Raw genomic sequence first — 26,660 nt, 5'->3', positions numbered from 1 at the left:
AATTCTTTTAATTTCTTCTTAAATACTTGTTGGTTATATGTCAGACTTTTGATACTATTTGGTAAGTGACCAAAGACTTGAGTGCCAGTATAATTCACCCCTTTCTGTGCCAAAGTTAGATTTAATCTTGAATAGTGAAGATCATCCTTTCTCCTAGTATTGTAGTTATGAACACTGCTATTACTTTTGAATTGGGTTTGGTTGTTAATAACAAATTTCATGAGAGAGTATATATACTGAGAAGCTACTGTGAATATCCCTAGATCCTTAAATAAATGTCTGCAGGATGATCTTGGGTGGACTCCAGCTATTATTCTGATTACACGCTTTTGTGCAATAAATACTTTATTCCTCAGTGATGAATTACCCCAAAATAGGATGCCATATGAAAGCAATGAGTGAAAATAGGCATAGTAAGCTAATTTACTAAGATGTTTATCACCAAAATTTGCAATGACCCTTATTGCATAAGTAGCTGAACTCAAACGTTTCAGCAGATCATCAATGTGTTTCTTCCAATTTAATCTCTCATCAATGGACACACCTAAAAATTTGGAATATATGGTTCAAATGGCTCTGAGCACTATGGGACTTAACTTCTGAGGTCATCAGCACCCTAGAACTTAGAACTACTTAAACCTAACTAACCTAAGGACATCACATACATCAATGCCCGAGGCAGGATTCAAACCTGCGACCATAGTAGTCACGCGTTTCCAGACTGTAGCATCTAGAACCACTTGGCCACTCTGGCCGGCTAAAACTCTGTCTTGTGAGGGATTGTAGGAGTATTTTTTAAACTGCTGGAGATACTCTTTAGGCAGGGGAACCTGTTGTCTGGATTTATCCTAAGAAAGACCCACTTTTCCTACCTATGACAACAGGTATTTGACCATGTGTGGCCCGAGATCCACCCCCTATACTTTCATGAATCAGCTGTACCAATCTTCCCTTCCCAGTCCTGTTTAGGTGTAGGCCATGCCTAGTGAAACCCCATCAATTGATAGTCCCGATGGGCACCAGAGAAACATGAGCAAAGTTGGCTGTCCTCAGAGCCATCCATAACCCCACATCGATTCACCTCACAGCTCCATCAAGGTTTGGTCGATCATGATGCTGGAACAGCTCAACAAAGTTTACATTTGTGCCATGACTCAGGAAAGCTCTCTTGTCCAGGTCACCACCTATGTCATATGCCCCATCCCTGTCCAAACTGTTTTCCACCCCACCCACTATCACTACATGGTCCTCTTTTGTAAAGTCCTTACATAAAGACCCTAGATCCTCTATCACATGACTTAGCCCTGCATCTGGCTTGAAGATATTGGTGGCCTGGTATGCTGCCCCTAAACTTTCCTGTAACTAAGGGTCTACACCTCGCCCATGGCTATTACCTAGCAACAGCACTTTCTTCTTCCTACGACTTTGTACATTCCTAGGCTTCTTGGCTTCAGTTGAAGTGTGCTGCACATTTCCTGCTCCACGTTCTACCTGAGGCTCTTCTCACTTAACTCTGGCAATGGTAGATACCTGTTTTTGGTGTTGATGTTAAAACTGTCAGATCACGTTCCCTTTCTTCCTGTCCTCCTACCAGCTGCCAGTTCCCAGCCTTCCTCCTCCCCACTGTTTATTTTCTAACTTTTGCAGGTCGCATACTAGCCATTGCTTTATGTTCAAAAAAGTGATTTTATACCTTTTGTTACTGATCAAGGGGAAGATTGGGTTGCCTGGGGAAACTGAGTTCCTGATTGTAGTCATTTGAGTATATTTAAATATATGCAGACGGTTTATTTAATTTGTGATAGGCAATAAAAAGGCCAATAATTAGTTTTGGGTGGACCACTGTGAAGGAGGAATATCTGAAGTTATCACAGATTCATGAATTTTTTAGTCACATGGATTGGAATCATCCTTTTAGGGGCTCTTGGAAGCAGGACCCAAGTCAACCATACCGTAGGACGATGAACACCAATCCTCTGTACCTTGATGGTAATAGTTACTCAAAGATGGGGTCCTCAGGTGTGGGGTGCGATGGGTTATAAGTATTTAGATTTGCAATATTTCTCTTTAGTGCCAAATTTCCAGAATTTGCCTTCTCCTCCTTCCTTTCCAGCATCTGCATAGAAACTGATTTAAGTGCCACTTTCTCATTCTGATGTCACATCATGTGGGTCCTTCTTATGATTACTTCTGTTTCATCTAAAGGTTTAGAACAGAAAGGTGGTCAGCATCAGTCATAATGCAATCTGTACTTTATTGCAGATGAGGTGTTAAAAATTAACTGGAATTACTTATTTACTGGAAAATACTGCTCACCTTTATTCATATTCCATTACAGACCTCCAAAGTTATCTCCCTCAGACATAGTACAACAATGCCAGCATTTAGTACAATGTTCAAAACACTTCCTGAAGCCCGTTTCTGATAGTCTGTTGAGTATACCTTAAATTTGATTGTTCAACTCTGGAACACTCTGAAAACAATGACCCTGAAGCTCTTTTTTCATTGTGGGAAATAGATGGAAGTTACATGGTGCCCACCCTGGTAAATAAGGTGGATGTGGCATCACTTCAATGACTAATTCAGTGATTCTTTCTTGAGTATTGATGGCAAGATGAGCTGGTGTATTATCCTGATGAAGGATCAATCTTATTTGAGCAAGATCTGGTCTTTCTGTTGCAACTTTCCGCCTTAATGGCCACTTCAATATGTCACAATAGTAGTTCACAGTAACAGTACATCGTTCATCCACCACATGATCAAACACAATGCCTTGCTTATCAAAGAAGACAAGACATATGACCTTTCCTGCAACTGGTTGAACTTTGGCCTTTTTGGGTCTTGGCTCAAAGGATGTTTTCATTGGGCACTGTCCTGTTTTGTCTCTGGGTCATGATGATGAAACCAGGATTTGTCACATGTGATGACTTTGTCCAAAAAATATGCTTCTTGCTGAAACCGTCCCTTCTGTTGTTGACACACCTTCAAATGGTGAGCTTTCTGTTTATCACTGATCATACGGGGCACCCACTTTGCTGCAACTTTTCTATACCCTAGAACATTTTGTATAATGTCTTCAGCTGATCTGTAGGAAGTATTCATAATCTCTGCAATCCTTGTTAAAGATAAACAACAGCCTTCCTGCAACATGAAATCAGTTGTGTTCACATTGGTTTCAGTCTTTGAAGTTGGGGACCTTCCAGGTTGTGGAGCATTTGCAAGGTCATTTTCACCCTCCTGAAATCGTTTATGCCACTCAAAAACTTGTGTTTTCCCCATGGTTTGCTCTTTGTAGGATTACTGCAACATTTCTGAAGATTTTTATTAAGTTTTTTTAAGAAGAACACAGAATCTATTTGACATGTGCTACTGCAACTTGAGATCTATGTTAGGTAAACATGCCAATACACTTTTCTTGCTTCCCTCCAACTGATTGATGCATATGGTATTGCATAAGACCTCCCTGGTAATGCCAACACCAATGCCAAGTGCAGGCAATAAAAAGGCTTCATGAAACCTATAAGATACTGTGATAGCTGCACTGTCAGCTGAAATATAGAACTGCAATAATATACATACAAAATTATGGCCAGTGCTTACCTTCCTTCCGTCCTGGATTACATCAAAACCATGGGGCACAATTATTTCCATGCAGTCAAAGCTAATTTAAAAGTTTAACATTTGCCATGCCTAAAACACTTTTTGTGTTCAATTCTAAGGCAGTGTTGCAGTAACAGTCAAAGAATCAGCAGGCACAGTGAATTTTATTGTTGCCCTATCTAGAAGATACCAAAAGAACTGTTGTTACACAGCAAAATGAGAATTGTTAGCATAAGGAAACAGTATTTCTACTGTTTAAATAATGGTAATAATATGAATTATAGGAACTTCTGGGTAAACTACAGGAGAAAAGCACATGTAATTATATCAGTTTGCAGTTTCTAGTCAATTAAGTAGTACTCTAGTTTGTGGGGTTACTTAACCCCTAGTGTTCTAGCCATGATGACAAGATTGTTAGATAAAGGATGGGTAATGCATTTTACTGATAGGTTAACTTATAGAGGAACCATGCTTCAGTTTTTGTCTTATTAAGTATTGGAGAACTGGCAACTGCATGGTGCAATTTATAAATGGGGCTGCTGCCACTGTATTATGAAGTCTTGGTGCAAATAGGTAGAGGTTAATGCTGCTTCACTGGGGTCACAGTGAACCCAGAAAATAATAGCTTTTGTATAACTTGAAACATTTGTAACTGATATTTATATGAGATATACAGTGTTCCATGCATAGTGTCTCTTAGGGCAGATGACAAATCTTATTTTTATTGGAATAATAAATAAGTTGTATCATAATACTCATAGATATTGCATGACATTGGTCTGAAAATGTATGGAGGGTTCTCACTCATGAGGGAATAAAATATCTCTAATGGGTTGGTTGGTTGGTTGATTTGGGGGAGGGGACCAAACAGTGAGGTCATTAGCCCCATTGGATTACAAAGGAACCATCCCAGCATTTGCATGAAGTGATTCAGGGAAATCACGGAAAACCTAAATCAGGATGGCTGGACACAGGTTTGAACTGTCATCCTTCCGAATACAATTAGAGTGTATTATATCTCTGCTTTGTGGCTGAAGTGGGTACTAGCATGGTACCAATGTTATGTTTACATACCTGTTGGTTAATTAAGCAATTTTCCACCACTTGTTTCTCTTTTATATGGAAAAGCTGATAATGACTGTATATTGAAAAAAAAATGTTATGAAATTATAAAGTTTCATATTCTTCCTATCTCAAATATCTCGCTGTCAGAAGATATCTTGTCAGCAAGTGATTGTGCCCTTTTTACAACTAAGAAATGTAAAGAAAGGATTTATCAAATTACAAGTATTTGATTAATGGTGAATGTTAGAAATATCACTGTTAAATAGTTATTGTGACTGGATGAACAACAAGTTTTTGCACTCAATGTATGTTGGATGCAGAGCGAAAAGTATTATACCACCTACAATTGACACTGGCGATCTATTTATTTAGACACATTGTCAGTATAAGTGGTAAAGTTCATTGTACCTTCATGAAAGAAAATGTGCAAAAAATTATATTCAAAGAATCTGAGCATGATATGCATACACTGGTAATAGAATGTAAGAAAAGTAAAACTTTTGTTTATTATAATTACAAAGAGGTAGAAAAAACTGAGCACATGCTGTGCATTTATCCACTGTGTTGTCACTAAGCTGTAACATTCATTCCTATTGCATTACTGAAAGGGAAACAAACACTGAGGGCATACTGTGCATATATCCTCCTCCCACCTCTCTATTTTTTCCTACCCCTCTCTCTATCCACCTCATCCTGCCCCTCACTTTGTCCATCGCATCCCTCCCCTCTCTCTCCTTCTGCCAGTCTCTTCCTATGCCCTCTCTTTGTCCACCTCCTTTGTCTCTCTGTCCACCTCACCCTCCTACCTCTATCAGTCCACTTCCTCCTCCCTCTCTCTCTGTCCATCTTATCCTCCTCCCTCTCTCTTTCTACCTCCTTCTTCCCCAGCATCTCTGCCCATCTCCTCCTCCTCCATCACTCTGTACATACCTACCTCCCCCTCCCTTTGTCCATCACCTCCTCTCTGTCTCCACCTCTCCTCCTGCCATCATTCTCCCTATCCATCCCATTCATCCTGTCATCAATATCCTTATCTGTCTATCACATTCTTGTCCCTCTCTCCGTATCCTTACCACATGTGTGCCCATCTCTTACACCCATGCCTCTCTGTCCATCCGCTCCTCCATTGTCTATGTACTCCTGCACAACTCTCAATGTCCAGTTCCCCTATCCCTGAGCAACCCCTTCTGCCCACTCACAAAGCAGGAGCAAAACAGTAGATTGTTGCCAATATCTCTGCTGCTATTGGGACTAGTAGGTTATAAACTGCACAGTGGTTTTCTTGTGGTGTTTGCTGTTTGTGTGCCAAATTTGGTTGAAATTGAACAAGTGTTTTGGGAGGAAATCATGGACATACATTCATATGGTCAGCTTTATACATACTTTTAGATAGATTACAAAAATATTGGAAAGTCCAGGATGGAATGTAACAATATTATGAAAAGGAAAGTTTCTACTCACCATATAGCGGAGATGCTGAGTCGCAGATAGGTAAAAGAAAAAGACTGTCACAAATAAAGCTTTCGGCCCATAAAGCCTTCATCAGAAATAGACAACAGACACACACACACCCTGTTGTCTCAGGGAACTGTAGCCACACTGCGGTGTAGTCACATTGCATTGTCTCAGGGAACTGTAGCCACACTGCAGTGTTGTGTGTGTGTGTGTGTGTGTGTGTGTGTGCATGTGCATGCATTCATAGGTGTTGCCTATTTTTGACAAAGGCCATACAGGCTGAAAACTTTATTTGTGATAGTCTTTTTGGTGTGCCTATCTGCGACTCATCATCTCCGCCATATGGTCAGTAGCAGATTATCTTTTCATAATACTTTTACAAAAACATTGGCCACACAGTGTACAGAGATTTGAATGCTGTATTGTAAAGAAATTTAAAATATTGATTTTGATGAATTAAGAAATGTTACACTATGCACCAACACTAATTTAAAGAAAAGTACTGCAGACTTAGTCCAAGAAGAAGCCAGTGCAATATTCTGAATAACAAACATCTGATGTTATAGGATGAGGCACATTTTTACTATCTACAGGCTCATTTACAAGGTAGCAGAACACATCCACAAAAACATCAGTTATACATTAAATATATTGGTGTCAAAAAATGTATCTGAAAATGTGCACAGTAAAAAGGAAAGTTATGAAAATAAAGCTAGTAAATCTAAAAAGTGAAAAGCTATACAAGCAAGAAAATTGTCGAACAAGCTTTATTGCTTGTAGTTGTAGCAGTACTGAAGCAAGAGCTACAAAACATTTAACACTGGTAGAGAACATACAGGCATTGTATGACATAGAAAAGCAAAGAAATTATATAGCTAGACAAATATCTTCAAAGAGAAGTGTCTCAGTACCAAGACTTCAATTAAGTAAAAGGGGGAACAATGGCTAAGTTTCATGTATCATTGTACACAGTTATAAACCAAAGACTATATTACTGTTAGATTTATACACAATGTTACCTTTGCCTGCTCAAAAACAGAAAAATTTTGACGCTGTAAGAATAATAAGTGGTTCAAGGGAAGACACATAGTTATGTTACTCAGGAGAAACACAACAGTTTAGTCTAGAGTCTGGGAAAACCAGCAATCAAATAACAGCAATAAACACTGAAAAAGAGAAAAGAAGAAGAAGTAGAAGAAGAGGAAAAAAGAAAAAAAGATATGCACCATGAAGGAATTATTCAAATGGGATGAAAATTGATAGATGTAATGTACATACAAGGGGGGACCCAAAAGAAACTGGATTGTTGTCATAAAAAATTTATTGATGAACGTTTTTACAAAATTACTTCTGTCACCTTCAAAAAACTCTCCATTACATGTGATGCACTTGTCAAGTCTCTTTTCCCAATGTTGTAAGCATGTTTGGAACCCTTCAAGTTTGATATTGTCCAGTGCCTTTTGCGAAGCTGTTTTTACCGCCTCCACATCGTCATAACACCCCTTTTAGCATTTTTTTCATTTGTGGAAACAGGAAAAAGTTGCACGGGGTTAGGTCCGGTGAATATGGAGTGTGGGGAATGACAGACCACCTCTGAGATGCCAAACAGTGGGTCACTCATAAGGCCATGTGTGCTGGAGCGTTGTCGTGATGCAGAAACCAGTCACCCGATCGCCAAAGTTCCGGGCGTTTCCTCCTCACATCCTCTCACAGACGCCTTAAAACATCCAAGTAAAAGTGCTGGTTAACAGTCTGGCTAGGGGGTACAAATTCCCGATGCACAATTTCACGAACATCAAAAAAGACAATGATCATTGTCTTCACATTTGACCTCACTTGCCTCGCTTTTTTTTGGACTGGGAGAGTTGGGAGTACTCCACTGGCTTGATGCTTGCTTGGTTTCTGGGTCATACCCATAATACCAACTCTCATCCCCTGTAATGACTTTGTTCAAGAAGTTTGGATCATGTGCAATCTCTGTTTTCAATTCCTTAGACACATTCATGCGGCTGGTTTTTTGCTTCTGTATGAGAAGGTGCGGAACAAATTTAGCAGCAACACGTCTCATGTGCTAATCCTCACTCAAAATCTGCTGGCACGAGCTCCAACTGATTCCTGTCTCTGCTGAAATTTGGTCGATCATTTGGCTACAATCCTTGTTGATCTTTTGGTGGACCATTTCAATGTTCTCCTGATTTCGTGATGTTGAAGGGCGTCCAGAACTAGCTTGGTCTTCAACACACATCTCACCACGTTTAAAGCACCCAAACCACTCAGAAACCTGTTTGCGGCTCATAGTGTCCTCCTGGAAAGCTTTCAGAAGCATTTGGTGTGTCTCCATTGCAGTTTTTTTAAGCAGGAAACAAAACTTCACGCACACTCTTTGTTCTTTTAAAGTTGCCATTACGACTTCGCAGAGGTAATCCGCCAACAGTCTGAGGAACACAAAACCACACTTGCATGTTCAGCTCTACACTGACGCTGTCTGCACAGCTGTCTCATGAAGGTCTCAACTAGCACCATCTAGCATGAGAACCTGCACTATGTCTATGAGTGGCAGCGCCCTCGGAGTCCAGTTTCTTTTGGGTCCCCCTCGTATACAGACAAATAAATGATCACAGTTTCAGAAGTACCGTTTTATTTATTGAAGAGCAAGAGCTTCACAAATTGAGCAAATTAATAACACATTGGTCCACCTCTGCCATTTACACAAGCAGTCATTTTGTTTGACATTGATTGATAGAGTTGTTGGATGACCTCCTGAGGGATACTGTGCCAAATCCTGTCCAACTGGCATGTTACATTGACAAAATCCTGAGCTTGATGGAGGGCCCTCTCTCAATTGGGGAGAGATCTGGGGATCATACTGGCCATGGTAGAGCAATGCAACACATCAGTTGGACAGCATTTGGCACAGTATTCCTCAGGAGAACATCCCACACCTTTATCAATCAATGTCAAGCTAAATAATTGCTTGCATAAGGGTCAGAGGTGGACCAACACATTATTAAATTGCTTAATTTTTGAAGCTCATTCTCTTGAACAAATCACCCAATTTTTTTAATGAAATTGTACTCATTCTATATCTCTGTCTGTAACTTACCAAATGAAAGCATTGGTACGTTGATAGAGACAAAAAACACACAAGCACACACACAAATTTCAAGCTTTCACAATCCACGGTTGCTTCATCAGGAAAGAGGAAAGGAGAGGGAAAGACGAAAGGATGTGGGTTTTAAGGGAGAGGGTAAGGAGTCATTCCAATTCCGGGAGCGGAAAGACTTACCTTAGGGGGAAAAAGGGACAGGTATACATTCGCACGCACACACACACACACACACACACACACACACACACACACACACACACAAACAAACACATATCCATCTGCACATATACAGACACAAGCAGACATATGTAAAGGCAAAGAGTTTGGGCAGAGATGTCAGTTGAGGCGGAAGTACAGAGGCAAAGATGTTACTGAATGACAGGTGAGGTATGAGTGGTGGCAACTTGAAATTAGCGGAGGTTGAGGCCTGGTGGGTAATGGGAAGAGAGGATATATTGAAGGGCAAGTTCCCATCTCCAGAGTTCTGATAGGTTGGTGTCAGTGGGAAGTATCCAGATAACCCGGACGGTGTAACATTGAGCCAAGATGTGCTGGCCGTGCACCAAGGCATGTTTAGCCACAGGTCGATCCTCATTACCAACAAACACTGTCTGCCTGTGTCTGTTCATGCGAATGGACAGCTTGTTGCTGGTCATTCCCACATAGAAAGCTTCACAGTGTAGGCAGGTCAGTTGGTAAATCACATGGGTGCTTTCACACGTGGCTCTGCCTTTGATTGTGTACACTTTCCGGGTTACAGGACTGGAGTAGGTGGTGGTGGGAGGGTGCATGGGACAGGTTTTACACTGGGGGCAGTTACAAGGGTAGCAGCCAGAGGGTAGGGAAGGTGATTTAAGGATTTAATAGGGATGAACCAAGAGGTTATGAAGGTTAGGTGGACTGTGGAAAGACACTCTTGGTGGAGTGGGGAGGATTTCATGAAGGATGGATCTCATTTCAGGGCAGGATTTGAGGAAGTCATATCCCTGCTGGAGAGCCACATTCAGAGTCTGACCCAGTCCCAGAAAGTATCCTGTCACAAGTGGGGCACTTTTGGGGTTCTTCTGTGGCAGATTCTGGGGTGGGGGGATGGGGAAGTGGCTCTGGTTATTTGCTTCTGTACCAGGTCGGCAGGGTAGTTGCGGGATACGAAAGCTGTTTTCAGGTTGTTGGTGTAAAGGTTCAGGGATTCAGGACTGGAGCAGATTCGTTTGCCACGAAGACCTAGGCTGTAGGGAAGGGACCATTTGATATGGAATGGGTGGCAGCTGTCATAATGGGGGTATTGTTGCTTGTTGGTAGGTTTGATGTGGACGGATCTGTGAAGCTGGCCATTGGACAGATGGAGGTCAACATCGAAGAAAGTGGCATGGGATTTGGAGTAGGACCAGGTTAATCTGATGGAACCAAAGGAGTTGAGGTTGGAGAGGAAGTTCTGGAGTTCTTCTTCATTGTGAGTCCAGATCATGAAGATGTCATCAATAAATCTGTATCAAACTTTGGGTTGGCAGGCTTGGGTGACCAAGAAGGCTTCCTCTAAGCAACCCATAAATAGGTTGGCTATGAGGGGGCCATCCTGGTACCCATGGCTGTTCTCTTTAATTGAATGTCTGGCCTTCGAAAGTGAAGAAATTGTGAGTTAGGATGAAGCTGGCTAAGGTAATGAGGGAAGAGGTTTTAGGTAGGGTGGCAGGAGATCAGCATGAAAGGAAGTGCTCCACTGCAGTGAGGCCCTGGACGTGCAGGATATTTGTGTATAAGGAAGTGGCATCAATGTTTACAAGGATGGTTTCCAGGAGTAACAGATTGGGTAAGGATTCCAGGCATTTGAGAAAGTGGTTGGTGTCTTTGATGATGGATGGGAGACTGCACGTAATGGGTTGAAGGTGTTGATCTACGTAGGCAGAATACGTTCTGTGGGGGCTTGGTAACCAGCTATAATGGGGTGGCCGGGATGATTGGGTTTGTGAATTTTAGGAAGTAGGTAGAAGGTTGTCACAAATAATGTTTCAGCCAACAAGTACTTTGCCAAAAATAGATGACTGACAGACACACACACACACACACACACACACACACACATACAAACACACACACACACAGACACACGTGACTGCAGTCTCTCTGGCAGTGTGTGTGTGTGTGTGTGTGTGTGTGTGTGTTTTTGTGTGTGTGTGTGTGCACGTGCGTGTTGTCTATTTTCAACAAAGGTTTTGTTGGCCAAAACCTTATTTGTGACAGTCTTTTTGTTGTGCCTATCTGCGACTTAGCATCTCCACTATACGATGAGTAGCAACTTTCCTTTTCATAGTACTGTTACGTTCCATCCTGGATTTTCCATTGTTTGATTCCTTTCATCAAATATTTGTATGACATAACTTTCCCACTTAATAGAAGGCTAGTGCCACTTCCACTGAGCATTTTCTCTCTTTCCCATGTAGAGGAATTTCTAGTTATGAATGCCAGCATTTATACCATTTTTATTAATGTGTGCTGTAACTAGCATTTTATTCTAATTCTATTTTATTAGTTATTTGAATTTGTGTTATATATTCTTTATAACTGCATGTGGGTTTGTGTTGTGTTTACATTTCATGTGCATAATGAAATGAAATGAATAGTTAATACTTTTACTTTCATGTAATTATATTACCTCTGATTCAACAACCTTATAAACATTCAATAGAAAAGTTAGCTGTGGACAGTAATTCATGCTTCATCTTGTTACATCATATTTTTATATGCTTTCTTTCACTGAGAGATATGTACGACCTCCTGATTAACAGGAGAATAGTTCAACTGACAGTGAGAGTTTCCTCTCTGTGCCAGGTAGTGGAATTCCTAGTTATGCAATGCGTGCCAGCATTTATGGCATTTTTTAAAATTTGTGTCTCTATTGCTAACACTTCAAAGTAATGATTTTATTTTAGTGTTCTTGAAATGTGTGTCATATGTAGGGATTTAATAAATTCCATATCACATATCTGATATAATTAAACAATTAACAAACATTTTTTTTCTGTTATGTAATTACAATACCTTGGTATTCACAGGTCTACTTGACACAATGTTGAGCAGTGATACTCCACATTCATCTACAATATTTGGATCAGCACCAGCATCCAGTAGCACTTCCGAGGCCTAAAATATGAAGAGACACAAGTAAATAATAGAATCACATCCATTTACTCACATGTTGTCATCATGAAGGAGAACCTTAGGGACATGAAAAAAAATCAAAGATATATGTACTGTAAGGGTATAAACTTCAGTGACATTTTACTACTCAAATGAGTACATACAATACTGGTTGCCAGATCAGGAAATTTGAATAATGCTAATGACTGCAACAAGGTATGGTGTGCTGATGTATGCGAATGAGTGTGCACCTTGGTAAACTGGAGACCAGGTGTCAAGACATCATTATAAAATTGCCAAGGAAGAAATGTGTGACTTGTATTATGACATTACAATGAAGTGTCAGTGCTGACAAGACTCTGATAGCTTTTCCTGATTAAGCAATTGCCAGTCAGCATGAATGGGATACATCCTATCTAGGACAATAGCTGTTGGATTGGGAAGGTGCATTTGGAATTGGAGAGCAATGGTTAACAGATTAGATACTCCCAGAAATGAACACTAATATGAACCAATTCCACAGCAAATGGTGCTGGTCAAGAGTTACAAAATTACACCTATATGCAAAAGATATGAATTATGGGATGCACTGCTTAAAATACAAATAAAACTAGCACACTGATTTCACCATATCATTGGGATGAGTGCAACAAGACCAAGATGTTATCTGTAATCTAAATACTCTGAACTCTGCAACCAATTTAATTGAAATTTGTGTTATTTTTAACATTAGTATGTATATTGTGTAATGAAACATGATAAGGACACCTGCAGTAAATCGGATGATAATAAAAAATGTTATCCACATGATAACCAAAAATCAAAAATGTTATCCACATGATAACCAAAAATGTTATCCACAAGTTGCATACAAGACTACATTGTACCAAGCACACCATGATTGCTGGGTCACTTTTCATTGAAGAGTGGTGCATGAATTGGACTTTATTCCACTGTGAGTGAACACCAACTACAACAACATGGTTGAAATGTCATTGGACAGCATTTATTACACAATGTTAGACATGTAAACACATACTGCATAGATGCAAGATATCCTGACACCACTCAATCTCAGAATATATGACATCACGCTATCATACTGCACACACATGCTTGCTAGACTACTACAAATAAAAGTAGTTACACAACATTAAGATAAAATGACTTAACATATCCCATCAGGCCAAAAAGTTTAGAAACTGGAGTAATAAAAAATAGAGAAAAGTTAAGGTAATGGTTTTATTGCTTCTTATGTTCTACATACTGGCTGCACACTTTAACTCGAACCCTCAGTAGGGGGTGCAAGAAACAAAAGCTTGCACTTAGCCCATAGCACACTGGCTGCAGTGACAAGCCACACCTCCTTCTGCTAGAGTAGCCAGTTCATAGCTTATGACAGAAACAAACATGTAATTGATTAATACAGTGTAGAAGTGAAACAAAAGAGGATGGCGAGCTGCTAAAAGGACCAGCTACAGCTTCTTTTCTCGTTGATGTAAATAATATTAACAATCACTATGCACAATGCCACACGACTCGACACTAGATTCCCAATGACTACTTATTGGTATGGCACCCTATACTTTTAGACAGTTAATGCTAGCAAAGAGAGTAAACATTATGAAGTGGCACTAACTCAGCTAACTTCCACTGAGAGGTGTCAAGTTAAAATGTGCAATCTATAATCTCCTCTCATTTGAGTACAATGTACAGGACATTCATACAGCCATGTGAAACTGTCATAAAAATCCTTCTTTGGGATGATGTCTGATTAGCAAGTCACATTAGCTTGAATGTCAGTTATCTTGTCTGAGAGTTGACCACTCATGAATTTCTGCACTGTGACAGGTATACACATATTGTAGCTTTTGTTTGGGAGTCAATGCACATGGCACAACTTTGTAGACATTTTCTCTTCTCCAAACCATTCATTGAACACTTGATTTAGAGATGTTGCTCCATTGCAATTTGTATACAACACTGTTGACACTCTACAGCTGCACATCTACTACTTAACACTGCCTGCTCACAACTGCCTGGTCAAATGCACATTTATTGTTTACAGTTGTTAGTTCAAATAGCCACTGTAGTTACTTGCCACTTATATACCACAAATAAAATCAGTAAATCAGTCTTAGAACTTTTTGGAGGGATAGTCCAGAGTATTGTTGAAATGATTAGCAATTAGATACATCAATAATTAGTGTAAACAGCATTTTCGCAATTAATTCAGGCTGTAGTCCAAAGCTCTGAAATCAATCACAAATGATGACCTTGTGACATTAAATACAAATTGTAATATTTCATTAGATAGTTGACAGTAACCATACAATAACCTCAAGCAATATACTTTAGATTTTAAATGAAATGTGATTACTTAGATTAACTTTTATTAAAATTCTGTTTATTCCTCACCCAAACACACATAGTGTGTGGCACCAAAATTTTCAGTGCACTGAGGTACTTCATTCGAATCATACGATCTTCAGTATTAAATGTACACATAAGTATGTGATTTTGCAATCATGGCATAAGAAGCCACTGGAAGAGATGGAGTAACACAGACAAATAGGAGCAGACAGCAGCAATCTGGGGAGTGGGTATTTTTGAAGAGAGCAGTCTTAAGTAGAAGGTCAAGAAGTTTTTTGGAATAGGTCTTTGGGAGCAGATGTGCTGTGGTGTTCTCTTGTCATTAGAGAGTTTGAGAAAGCTGTTTGATGGTGATAAATCTTGTTAGATTTATTCATAGCAATATGAATTGCCATATTCAGTAATGAATCCATGTAGCCTATTCAGTGATCTTTACCATTGGCTTGCAATGCTTCTGCAATGGCTGATGTGCTGAGTCATGGATAAAGGCACAAGGCCTCACCTGTATAACAGCCACTTCTGATGAACAGTCTTGTGTCTGTTTACATTTACTGGTTATTACTTAAGGAGTGCACTGCAGATATTCTGTCTGTGCTTCAGTGGTGTTCATACTTGTTCACTTCATGTACTTCTGGTCCTTGTTACAGGGGCCATTGTGTGCACTGGAGTTTACTATGGTCTCAAGCTCCATATCTACAGGGATGATGAGAAACAAGAAAGTCTGTATGGTTGGTGAAAAGCAACAAGAGCAACTGCCCCAGTTTTTCTTTAATTATTGAAACATTGGAAAACTAGTACTATATTTATTTATAAAGACATCAGCATTAATTCCAAGTATTCAAGATAACTTCTCAGGAAGCACAATTCTCATAATTTCCAATTTATACTGGGTGTTTTATGTCAAGTTAATTTCTAGGTGACAATTTTTGGCATTTGAGGAAATGTAAGATATGCTCTCTGCCTATTATGATAATGTTAATGTAGCCTCTCCCCAATGCTATTCAATCTGTATATTGAGCAAGCAGTAAAGGAAACAAAAGAAAAGTTCGGAGTAGGTATTAAAATCCATGGAGAAGAAATAAAAACTTCAAGGTTTGCCGATGACATTGTAATTCTGTCAGAGACAGCAAAGGACTTGGAAGAGCCGTTGAACGGAATGGACAGTGTCTTGAAAGGAGGATATAAGATGAACATCAACAAAAGCAAAACGAGGATAATGGAATGTAGTCGAATTAAGTCGGGTGATGCTGAGGGAATTAGATTAGGAAATGAGGTACTTAAAGTAGTAAAGGAGTTTTGCTATTTGGGGAGCAAAATAACTGATGATGGTCGAAGTAGAGAAGATATAAAATGTAGACAGGCAATGGCAAGGAAATCTGTTAACATCGAGTATTGTTTCTGAAAGTATTTGTATGGAGTGTAGCCATGTATGGAAGTGAAACATGGACGATAAATAGTTTAGACAAGAAGAGAATAGAAGCTTTTGAAATGTGGTGCTACAGAAGAATGCTGAAGATTAGATGGGTAGATCGCATAACTGATGAGGAGGTATTGAAAAGAATTGGGGAGAAAAGAAGTTTGTGGCACAACTTGACTAGAAGAAGGGACATGTTCTGAGGCATCAAGGGATCACCAATTTGGTACTGGAGGACAGCGTGGAGGGTAAAAATCATAGAGGGACTCCCAGAGATGAATACACTAAGCAGATTCAGAAGTATATAGGCTGCAGTAGGTACTGGGAGATGAAGAAGCTTGCACAGGATAGAGTAGCATGGAGAGCTGCATTAAACCAATCTCAGGACTGAAGACCACAACAACAAGCCATTACAGCAATTGACAAAGTCATACACATAATACAATACAGTACATGCTATATAAGAACAGAATTGTTATTAATGGTACAGTTTAATATCACCAGCAGCCATAAAAAGCTTAACAACCAATGAAATTCAGTTTAAGAGAAGCCTAAAGAATTTATTGGTGACCAACTCCTTCTACTCCATTGATGAATTTCTTAGTAAAACCAACTGATTTGTATATAAGTACAACATAACTTCTGCACAATTTCAGTGCAGTAATGTGTTCATTGAAAATTTGTGTGTGTGTGTGTGTGTGTGTGTGTGTGTGTGTGTGTGTGTGTAAGTATAATCTAACTTCTGCACCATTTCAGTGCAGTAATGTGTTCATTGTAAATAAGTATTACAGTAGTTGTATTACATGTTTATTACCTTATAAATAAACAAAAAACTTTTTTATTTTAAATTCTGTGCATTAGTATTTGTAAAATGACTCTTAGTGTTCATTAAAAAATGACTATATTCCACTTGGGACCTGTGGAATGGTACATTAGCTTATTTGTTTTAGTTGTAAATATTTGTCATGTATTGTTGTTTTTCTGACATGTTCCACATCCTGGAGGACCTCCTCACTACGGATCAATTGGAATGAAAGTAAATCTAATCTAATCTACAGGTCATGAAATCCTTTATATTGTAGAATGGCTTTAAAACCAACCAGTCATAAAGTGTTTGTTTTTATTGTTGCTCTGGTAAATTTTGTATAGCTTGTGGAAGTTTGTTAAATAATTTGTGGCCCATAAGTTCATAACTGTTAACTGATTTTGACAGTCTGTGGTAGGGCATATAGATACAGCTGTTTGTCCCAGTGCTGTAACAATGTATATCTGCCCTGCATTTTACTTTAGGTAAGTTCTTTTTGTGTAGATTGAAACATAATAAATATATAGGTTTATTACTGTCATGATTTTTTGTTGAGTAAACAAAGGTTTACAATGAGCCTTGTATGGTGAGCCTGTCATTATCCTAACAGCTTGGTTTTCCGATTTCTATAAATATTGTACAACAACATAACTTGAGTTTTCATAGTAGACAGCTGTTTCGTATAACATGTATTTTGTCTATTTGGAACTTTTGGTTTTAGGACTCTGTTAGTTACTTTGTATTTCTTTATTGGAATGCAGTCATTAAAGTGTCCCAAAAATGCTTTAAGAAACCTATAAAATAGTACCTTTGATGGCAGATAATTGCTTAGAGTATAATGTGTGTCATCATAACACAGGCCAAACCGATCTCTGTTAGAAAGGGACATACAAAACCTGTCAATTTTCACATCTGTGACTGGTCTAGTGACCACAACGTCTGGGACAGGATTATTTACATTACTCTTATCAAGAGGGAACCTACTTGTATAATTTAAAGATACTTAATCATGATCAGAATATGGAAATACTGTCACACAACATGATTCATCTGTTGTTTTAAAATTTACAAAAATTTTGTCAAGACATGCATGTCCTCTTGTAGGCTTGTTATTGACTGAATGTAAGTTGCACTGTCTTAGTAGGTTTTGGAGTTCAGTGACAGTACGTTTTTGTGTTGTAACATCGAAATCAGTATTCACATCTCCACCTATCACAATATCATCTAGTATCTGTAAGTACATGTAACAGCAGGTCCAGTTTTTTCTAAAAATACATTGGTTATACCCTTAGGTGACATGTACAGGGAAATTACAACTAACTTAAAACTGTCTATTACTATACCAGCAGCTTCAAAGTTTTGTTCATCATACAGAAATTCTAGATCTAATCTATTGACTGTGCCGCTAAATGACTTGTTAACATAGATTGCCACACCACCTCTTAAATGCAATTTTCTGCAGTAGCTACTGGCTAGATTATAATTGTCAAATTTAATAAATGTAAGTTCACTCTCACTAGCCCAGTGTTCACTTAAACAAAAGATATCAAACTTATTTTCAAATACAAAGTCATTGACAATAAATTCTTTATCCCTTACTCCTTCAAAGTTAAGATAACAGAATATAAAATCAAACCTGTCTTTCTTTACAGATGCACTATTTTGCCGAGAGGCTATTAAATCTCTGGCACTATTTATCTTATGGGCTTCTTTCCCTTGCTACCTTCTACTAAAAAATCATTTAGACGTAATGGAGGTACAGTTTTCCGTTTGCCCGCTACACTTGATACTGCTTCTACTCTTGGAGGTCTCTTCTCTTCTTCCTGTTCATGACATGATCTAAGTGGCTGGGTTTCCACTGTAGGTAGTTCAAATGTTGCTGTAGAATGGACAGCTGGATCACCTGTTGTAACTGTAGTTACAGCTTCTTCTCTCCCAACACATTCTTTTGTACTCAGTGATATCTGATGTTGTGTTACTGCTGCAACTGGAGTATATGGTAGGGAAGATACTTTGCAGATGTCCTTTACCAGTGGTAGTGGAATAGGATCACTTTTCTTACATCTGGGAGAAACACTATTCACTAATATTTTGATCTTTTGACTGAGCAATGATTGGCCCCTTTTATTTAAATGCATTCCATGTGTTGTGAAGTGCTGTCTTTCAAGATCGTCAATACTGAGGAAAAAAGAATTTGAAGTGGTCTTGCAGATCTTTTTATACACCCTGTTTGCTTTTTGGATTTCTCTGTTCACACAAGAAGATTCAGTAAGGTCATGTCTGTGTGGTATGCCTACAACAATAACTTTTTGATCCTCTGTTGTACACAGTGCATCTCTTAGCACTCTGTTTACTACTATTAGTTCATTCTTATACACATCATTTGTGCCGCCCAATATTACAATGCATTCACTTTGTGTCATGTAATTATTGTTTTTATAGTCTTTCAAAACTTCTTTTAGGCCTGCTCCAGGTTTCACAACACTTGTAATATTTCCTGCTGGAAATGAAGAATTCCTGCAATTCCTCTTCCGTGGCTGTCAGCAAGCAAAACTGTAGGCCCACCAAAGTTTTTAGGAGTCACTTTGTTTGCAACATCGAGACAGTTACGTTTTACTGACTTATTACGTTTTGTAAATATTCTGCCCGCCGATTCCGATTCGTAGTCTTGGTGTGAGTTGCTTATATCCACATTTTTAAGTTCACAATATGTAATGAGATGTTGAAATGAATTTCTTAACGGAACTTTTAACTCACTGAAAAGAAAGTTAGGTTTTGCACATTTCTTTGGTTCACTGTACTCCTGAAGTTCACCGAGTTCCTTATGTGATGGGTCAGATAGGCTTTTAATAATGTTTTCCAACAACAGAGCATGTTCTCTTGTGGCTTTCAGTTTTTTCTGTAGTGATTCGAGTACTATGATTTCACGATTTGCATGGCACATTTCACTCGCTGCTAGATGTCCGTTACACTTTGTGCCACTTGTGTGGTGGCAGTTCACTCAGTGGTTAATTAAAAGCAGAAATTATGAGCTCATTTGTATTAGTCATGGCTAACTGACTTACAGGAATTGACCTTTCTGATGCCTACTACCATCTGCCTCTTGATAAACAATCAAGTTGCTCAGGAAGGTAGCCATTTAATTTGGCCATTACTGGTGTCAGTGCTTACCCAGAGTGAAGGGTTACTGCAGTGGTCCAAGTGCTGGACCATGCCTTCAGATAACATTTCATTTTGATTTTACTAAACATATGGTTAGAGGCTCTATTTCTAAAGTTGTCACATCAATAACAAAGGTTCTACTTCCTGTAGTGACAAAGACTTCTCCATCTTACAAGAACAGCTGAAAGCTATATGAAGGAAAAATTATGCCTCTGGTGTAGGAAGGCTGACAACATAGACCAGAGGACTGTCAGGATGGAAGGAAATTTATCGTTAAAATACCACTGATGATGAAGCTACTAAAGATGGAACAAAAGCTTGGATTAGACAAGAACAGAAAAGGAAATTGGGATTGTTCTTTTCAAAGAAACTGTACTGGCATTTACCATGTACAACTTAGGGAACCCATCACAAATCTAAATTTGGGTGACCGAATGTGAATTTGATTCCTCCTCCGCCTAAATGGAAGTTCAGTGCTTTAAATATTACTCATATCTTATTCATTGTCATACGATTGTTAGCCACAAGCCTCATTACTGACACTCAGTGACAGAGATGTCAATCAATGAATGGTCTGAGTCCACTCTTGTTTCTAACCTAAATAAACAATCTTCCAGTGACTTTAAAGAGCAATTCAAAAATGGTAATGTTTGTTGATGACACTTGCACACCAGCCAAGGGTCCAGATTCAACCCTAGCAAACACAGCTCTTGTGACAGCTAAACAGGCCTACAACTGGGACACAGCAAACAGTTCACCCCTCTTCTGTCCCTTTCAAACCTTCTGCCAGAAGAAGAAGGCACTGGCTCTGAAACCTTGCATCAAACTGTAATACTTTTTTAAAAAATATGTGTGTTCTCCTGCCACCTCTTGGTGAGTAGATTTTGATATATAATTACAGATAAACAATGATGGCTTTTTAGCACCAGAAGTAGACATTAAAAGTCATGTACTGAAAGAAGCACAGTGTGTGTAAAATTCCTTGGGGTTGAGTCAGATAACAAGTTAAAATTGAGTCAAAACAGAGTAAACTAGTGAAGAAGTTCATTTCAGCATGTTATGCCCATAAAGCATCTGCCATTCTGTTAACCTGAAGACAAGAGCATGGAATAATTTTAAATATTTTCAGTCCCTGTTGTCTCACAATTATCATCTGAGGGAGTGCACATAGAGTAAATGAAGAGTTTGTTCAGCGGAAGTGTGTAGTAATAATATTGTGTAAAGCAGCTAACTTTGAATCTTGTACAAGCCTTTTTAAGGATCTTAGAATTCTTACACTGACTTCCCAATATATTTATTGCTTAATGGTTTTTGTTGCTGATAATAAAAACCATTTTCAACTGAACTGTGATATACACAGTCATAGTACAAGTCTTAGAAATAATTTTCATGTATACTTTGCCTACTTCTACAGGGTTCTGAATGGACTTATTCAACCAGCACCCATCCAACGTTAAACAAGAAAATGGGAATCCCTACCAATTCAAAATAAACCTAAAACCATACCTCATTAGTAAACCTTTCTGCTGATTATCTGAATATTGAGAGACAGTCGTTGAAATGTTCTGTTAGCTACATGCCAAGTAGCGGTGTTTGTTGCAAAGCTGTATGACAAGTGATAATGCAGCAGAAATAACATTCAGCATCTAACGGTGTAGAAAGATATTTTGTTTGAAAAATATTACTGTAATCACATAAACATTATGATATTAACAGTAGATAAGCAATAGCTCTATAATACAACTGAGGAGGCATCATCTTTTTCATAAGTAGCAGCTTTTTTTACTAATGTGTTACACTGAATTTAGATGGCATAAATGTGAATAGCATTAATCAGGATATGTTGTTGTTGTTATTGTTGTTGTTGTTGCCTTCAGTCCAAAGACTGCTTTTATTTGTATTTGTATTTATTGGTCTTGTTGTCTACAAAGCAGCTTATGCATAACACATTGGACAAGTCAAGTTATAAATATACAATTGAAAGTCATACATGTTTAAGGTTACAATAATACACTTTATACATAAGTATTTATACAACACACTTCATAAATTTAAATATTCTTCAATGGAGTAAAAGCAGTGATGGTGTAAATATGACTTTAGAGATTTTCCAAAGGTATTGACCTCAGTAATAGCTTTTATGTTTTCAGGAAGTTTGTTATAAAGCTGAACTCCCATGTGAAAAGTACCTTTTTGGCACAGAGCTGTGCTGATCTGAGTTATATGTAAGTTACTGTTTTGTCTAGTAAAGTGATCATGTATATAACAGTTTTTTTTTTTTTTTTGGCAGGCCTTACCTAATACATTTATTTTAAAGAATAATAGGGTTTCCATAATGTATAGACATGGTAATGGAGGAATACCAGATTTCTTAAACAGAGGTTTACAAGAGTTTCTAGGCTTGTACCCAAACAAGATTCTAATGGCCCTTTTTTGTAGTTTAAAAGTGCTATAAGCTGTTTTAGAGTCTCCCCAGAAGGTGACCCCATATCTAAGACAAGAATAAAAGTAGGTATGATATGCAATCATTACTGTTTTCTCATTACAGCATGATTTTAAAGATCAAAGAAGGTAATATGTTTTGCTTAGTTCTGTATTGAGATATTCAATATGCTTATTTCATCTGATGTTGCTCTGCAGCAAAAGTCCTAAGAATTTGGTTTCAGTTACCAACTGGTTCTTCATTGATAGAGACTGATGGGACAAACATGTCCTTGTTAGGAGCATTGTGCAATTTTAGTGCAATGGTTATATTACTGTTGCTTACAAGCTAATTATTCTGTGCCCAGCTGCTAAGTTGTTCGTGAGCACGTTTACTGTCTGCTGTAACTGTTCATTACTGTCTCCTTTTAGTAGAATTGTGGTGCCATTTGCAAATATGTGCATCAACATTTAAGTTTAGATCATTTATGTACAGAAGGAACAGAAGGGGCCCCGTTGCTGAGCCTTGGAGTTCACCACATTTAGTTTGTTTGTAGTCAGAGAAGTGTTCAGATACAGTTTTTAGTTCAATATTTGTGTGCTTGTTGCACACTGTCTGCTTACGATTATGAAGGAACTCATACATTTGTTGAACAGACCTCAAACACCATATTTTTCAAACTTTGATAAAAGAAGTTTAAGATCCACCATGTCAAAAGCTTTTGACAAGTCAATCAATACTCCTATCGATTCCTGTTCTTTGTCCATCAGATTTAGGATGGAATTGATGCACTAGCAAATAGCAGTTGTTGTTGACCTCTGATTTCTGAGTCCATTTATTCATTACATAGGATGCTATTTTTATTTATAAATTTCATAAGTTTGCCATACATAACTTTTTCTAATACTTTAGAGATGCAGGAGGAATTTGTGATGGCTCTGAAGTTATTTACATTATCTTTCACCTTTTTTATATACAGGAATAACTTTTGATGTTTCCAGTACATCAGGGAAAGTGCCTGCCTGAAGTGAGCAGTCACATAAGTGTGAGGGTATTTCAATTAGATTTAATGCATCTTCTTTAATATTGTTGCAGGTATACCATCAGTGCCTGCAGAGTTGGAATTTTTTAGTCCTTTTATTGCTTCAGCTACTTCATCTTCTGAAAGACAACTGATGTACATTGATCCTCTACATGCACTTATTTTATATTCATTTGCCTGGGTGATTGTAACATATTATCAGCAACATCCATGAAAAAGTTGTTAAATGTGTTGGCTACTTCTAAGGCGTTTGTTACATATTTATTTTTATGTGATAGTGCTATACTTTTTCAAGATTGTCTTTATTCTCCACATTCCTTTTTTATAACACTCCACATAGCCTTTGATTTATTAGCTGAATTATAAATGTATTCATCATTATGTATTATTTTTGCTGCCTTTACTACTTTTCTTAATATTTTGGAGTATTTTTTTATAGTATGTGCATACTTCAGGTGAGGAATTTTTTGAGTTGCATATTTCATGAAATAGTCTTTTCTTCTGGCATGAAACCCTTACTCCCTTTGTGATCCAGCTGTTTGTTCTAGAGTTCCCCCGTATGGTTAATGTTTTTAGTGGGAATGAAATTTCAAAGAAATGGGATAATGTATCAATGAAAGTGTTGAATTTTTCATTTATGTCATTCATTTTGTACACTTCTGACCATTTTTCTTTCTTTCTTGATGTAGCCCTCCATGCTATTCTATCCTGTGCAAGGTTCTTCACCTCGGAGTAACTACTGCAACCTACATCCTTTTGAATCAGCTTACCGTATTCATCTCTTGGCCTCCATCTACAATTTTTACACACATTTACCTCCAGTACTAAATTGGTAATCCCTTGATGTCTTGGAAAATATCATTTCTCCCTTGTTTTATTCAGTGCCTCCTCATTAGTTACGCGATCTACCCATTTAATCTTCAGCATTCTTCTGTAGCCCCACATTGCAAAATCTTCAATTCTTTTCTTGTCTAAACTGTTTATCATTCATGTTTCACTTTCATACATTGCTACACTCCATACAGATAACTTCAGAAAAGACTTTCTAACAGCTAAGTCTATATTCAATATTAACAAATTTCTCTTCTTCAGAAACACTTTTCTTGCTGTTGCCAATCTATATTTTGTATCCTCTCTACTTTGGCTATCATTAGTTGTTTTGCTGGCCAAATAGCAAAACTCATCTACTACTTTGAGTGTCTCGTTTCCTTATCTAATTATACCTCAGCATTACCTGATTTAATTGAACAACATTCCATTCTCCTTGTTTTGCTTTTGTTGATGTTCATCTGATATCCTCCTTTCATGACACTGTCCATTCCTTTCAACTGTTCTTCCAAGTCCTTTGCTCTCTCCGAGAGAATTACAATGTCATTGACAAACCTCTAAGTTTTTTCTTCTTCTCCCTGGACTTTAATTCCTCCTCCAAATTTTTCTTTGGTTTCTTTTCATCATGGATAGGCTACAAACCTGTCTCAACCACCACTTCTTTTGCATGCCCCTCCACCCTTATAATGGCAATTTTTTTTTTCTGTACAAGTTGTAAATTGCATTTTGCTCCCTGTATCTAGCCCTGCTCCCTTCAGAATTCCAAGAAAGTCGACCAGTCAACATTGTCACAATCTTTCTCCAAGTCTATAAACACTATAAATGTACGTTTGCTTTCCCTTAAACCATCTCATAAGAGAAATCATAGGGTCAGTATTGCCTTGCATGCTAACTACATTTCTTCAGAATCCAAACTGATCTTCCATGAGGTTGGCTTCTGGCAGTTCTTCCATTCTTCTATACAGAATTCATGATAGTGTTTTGCAACCATGACTTATTAAACTGACAGTTCTGTAATATTCACACCTATCAGCACCTGCTTTCTTTAGAATTGGAAATGTTGTGTTCTTCTTGAAGTCTGAAGGTATTTTGCCTGCCTCATACATCTTGCACACCAAACAGATGAATTTTGTCATGGTTGGTTTACCCAAGCCTATCAGTAGTTCTGATGGAACATTTTCTACTCCTGAGACCTTGCTTCAACTTAGATCTTTCAGTGCTCTCTCAAATTCTTCTTGCAGTATCATGTCTCCAACCTCATCTTCATCTACATCCTCTTCTGTTTCTATAGTATTGCCTACATGCCTGCTTAGTCATTTTGCACTTCCTGTCAATCTCATTTTTTTGACATTTGTATTCCTTTTTGCCTGCCTCATTTACTTCATTTTTATATTTGCTCCTTTAATCAATTAACTTCAATATCTCCTGTGTCATGCAAGGATTCCTACTTGGCCTTGTTGTTTTACCTATTTGATTCTCAGTTGCCTTCACTATTTCATCTCTCAAAGCTATCCATTTGTCTTCTACTGTATTCCTTTCCACTGTTGTAGTCAGTCATTGCCCAATGATTCCTCTGAAACTTTCAATGTCTGATTCTTTCAACTTATCCAGGTCCCATCTCCTCAATTTCCTACATTTTTGCAGTTTCTCCATTTTTAATCTACAGTTCATAACCAAAAAACTGTGGCCAGACTCCACATCCATCCCTGGAAATGTCTTACAATTTAAACCCTAGTTCTTATATTATATAATCAATCTGAAACCTTCCAGTGTCTCCAGATCTCTACCACATGTACAACTTTCCTCCATGATTCTTAAACAAGGTGTTAGTGATAATTAAATAGTGCTCTGTGTAAAATTCTACCAGGTGGCTTTCTCTTTCCTTCATTTCCCCCAATTCATATTCACATATAATTTTTCCTTCTCTTCCTTTTCCTACTGTTGAATTCCAGTCACCCATTGCTATTAAATTTTCACCTCCTTTACCTATCTGAATAATTTCTTTTGTCTCATCATACATTTCTTCAATCTCTTCTTTATCTACAGAGCTAGTTGGCATATAAACTTGTACTACTGTGGTGGGTGTGGGCTTCATGTCTATCTTGGCTACAATAATGTGTTTACTATGCTGTTCATAGTAGCTTCCTGCATTCCTATTTTCTTATTCATTATTAGGCCTACTCATATATTACTTCTATTTGATTTTGTATTTATAGCACAGTGTGGCATCGATAGTTCATATCAACC

General features: G+C 38.1%; 1 protein-coding gene across 1 annotated transcript in view; it reads right to left on the bottom strand.

Moving 5' to 3' along the window:
* The window catches only part of LOC126243870 (serine/threonine-protein phosphatase 6 regulatory ankyrin repeat subunit C-like), a 383,629-nt gene that overhangs the window by 114,142 nt on the left and 242,827 nt on the right, over nt 1–26,660 (bottom strand). Inside the window, exon 15 of the mRNA XM_049948195.1 lies at nt 12,269–12,370. Coding sequence (XP_049804152.1) covers nt 12,269–12,370 — 102 coding nt within the window. The remainder of the gene's footprint in view (nt 1–12,268; nt 12,371–26,660) is intronic.

The sequence above is a fragment of the Schistocerca nitens genome, chromosome 1 (genome assembly GCF_023898315.1).
Source record: "Schistocerca nitens isolate TAMUIC-IGC-003100 chromosome 1, iqSchNite1.1, whole genome shotgun sequence".
NCBI classification, from domain to species: Eukaryota; Metazoa; Arthropoda; class Insecta; order Orthoptera; family Acrididae; genus Schistocerca; species Schistocerca nitens.
This window is presented reverse-complemented; position numbering and strand designations above follow the sequence as displayed.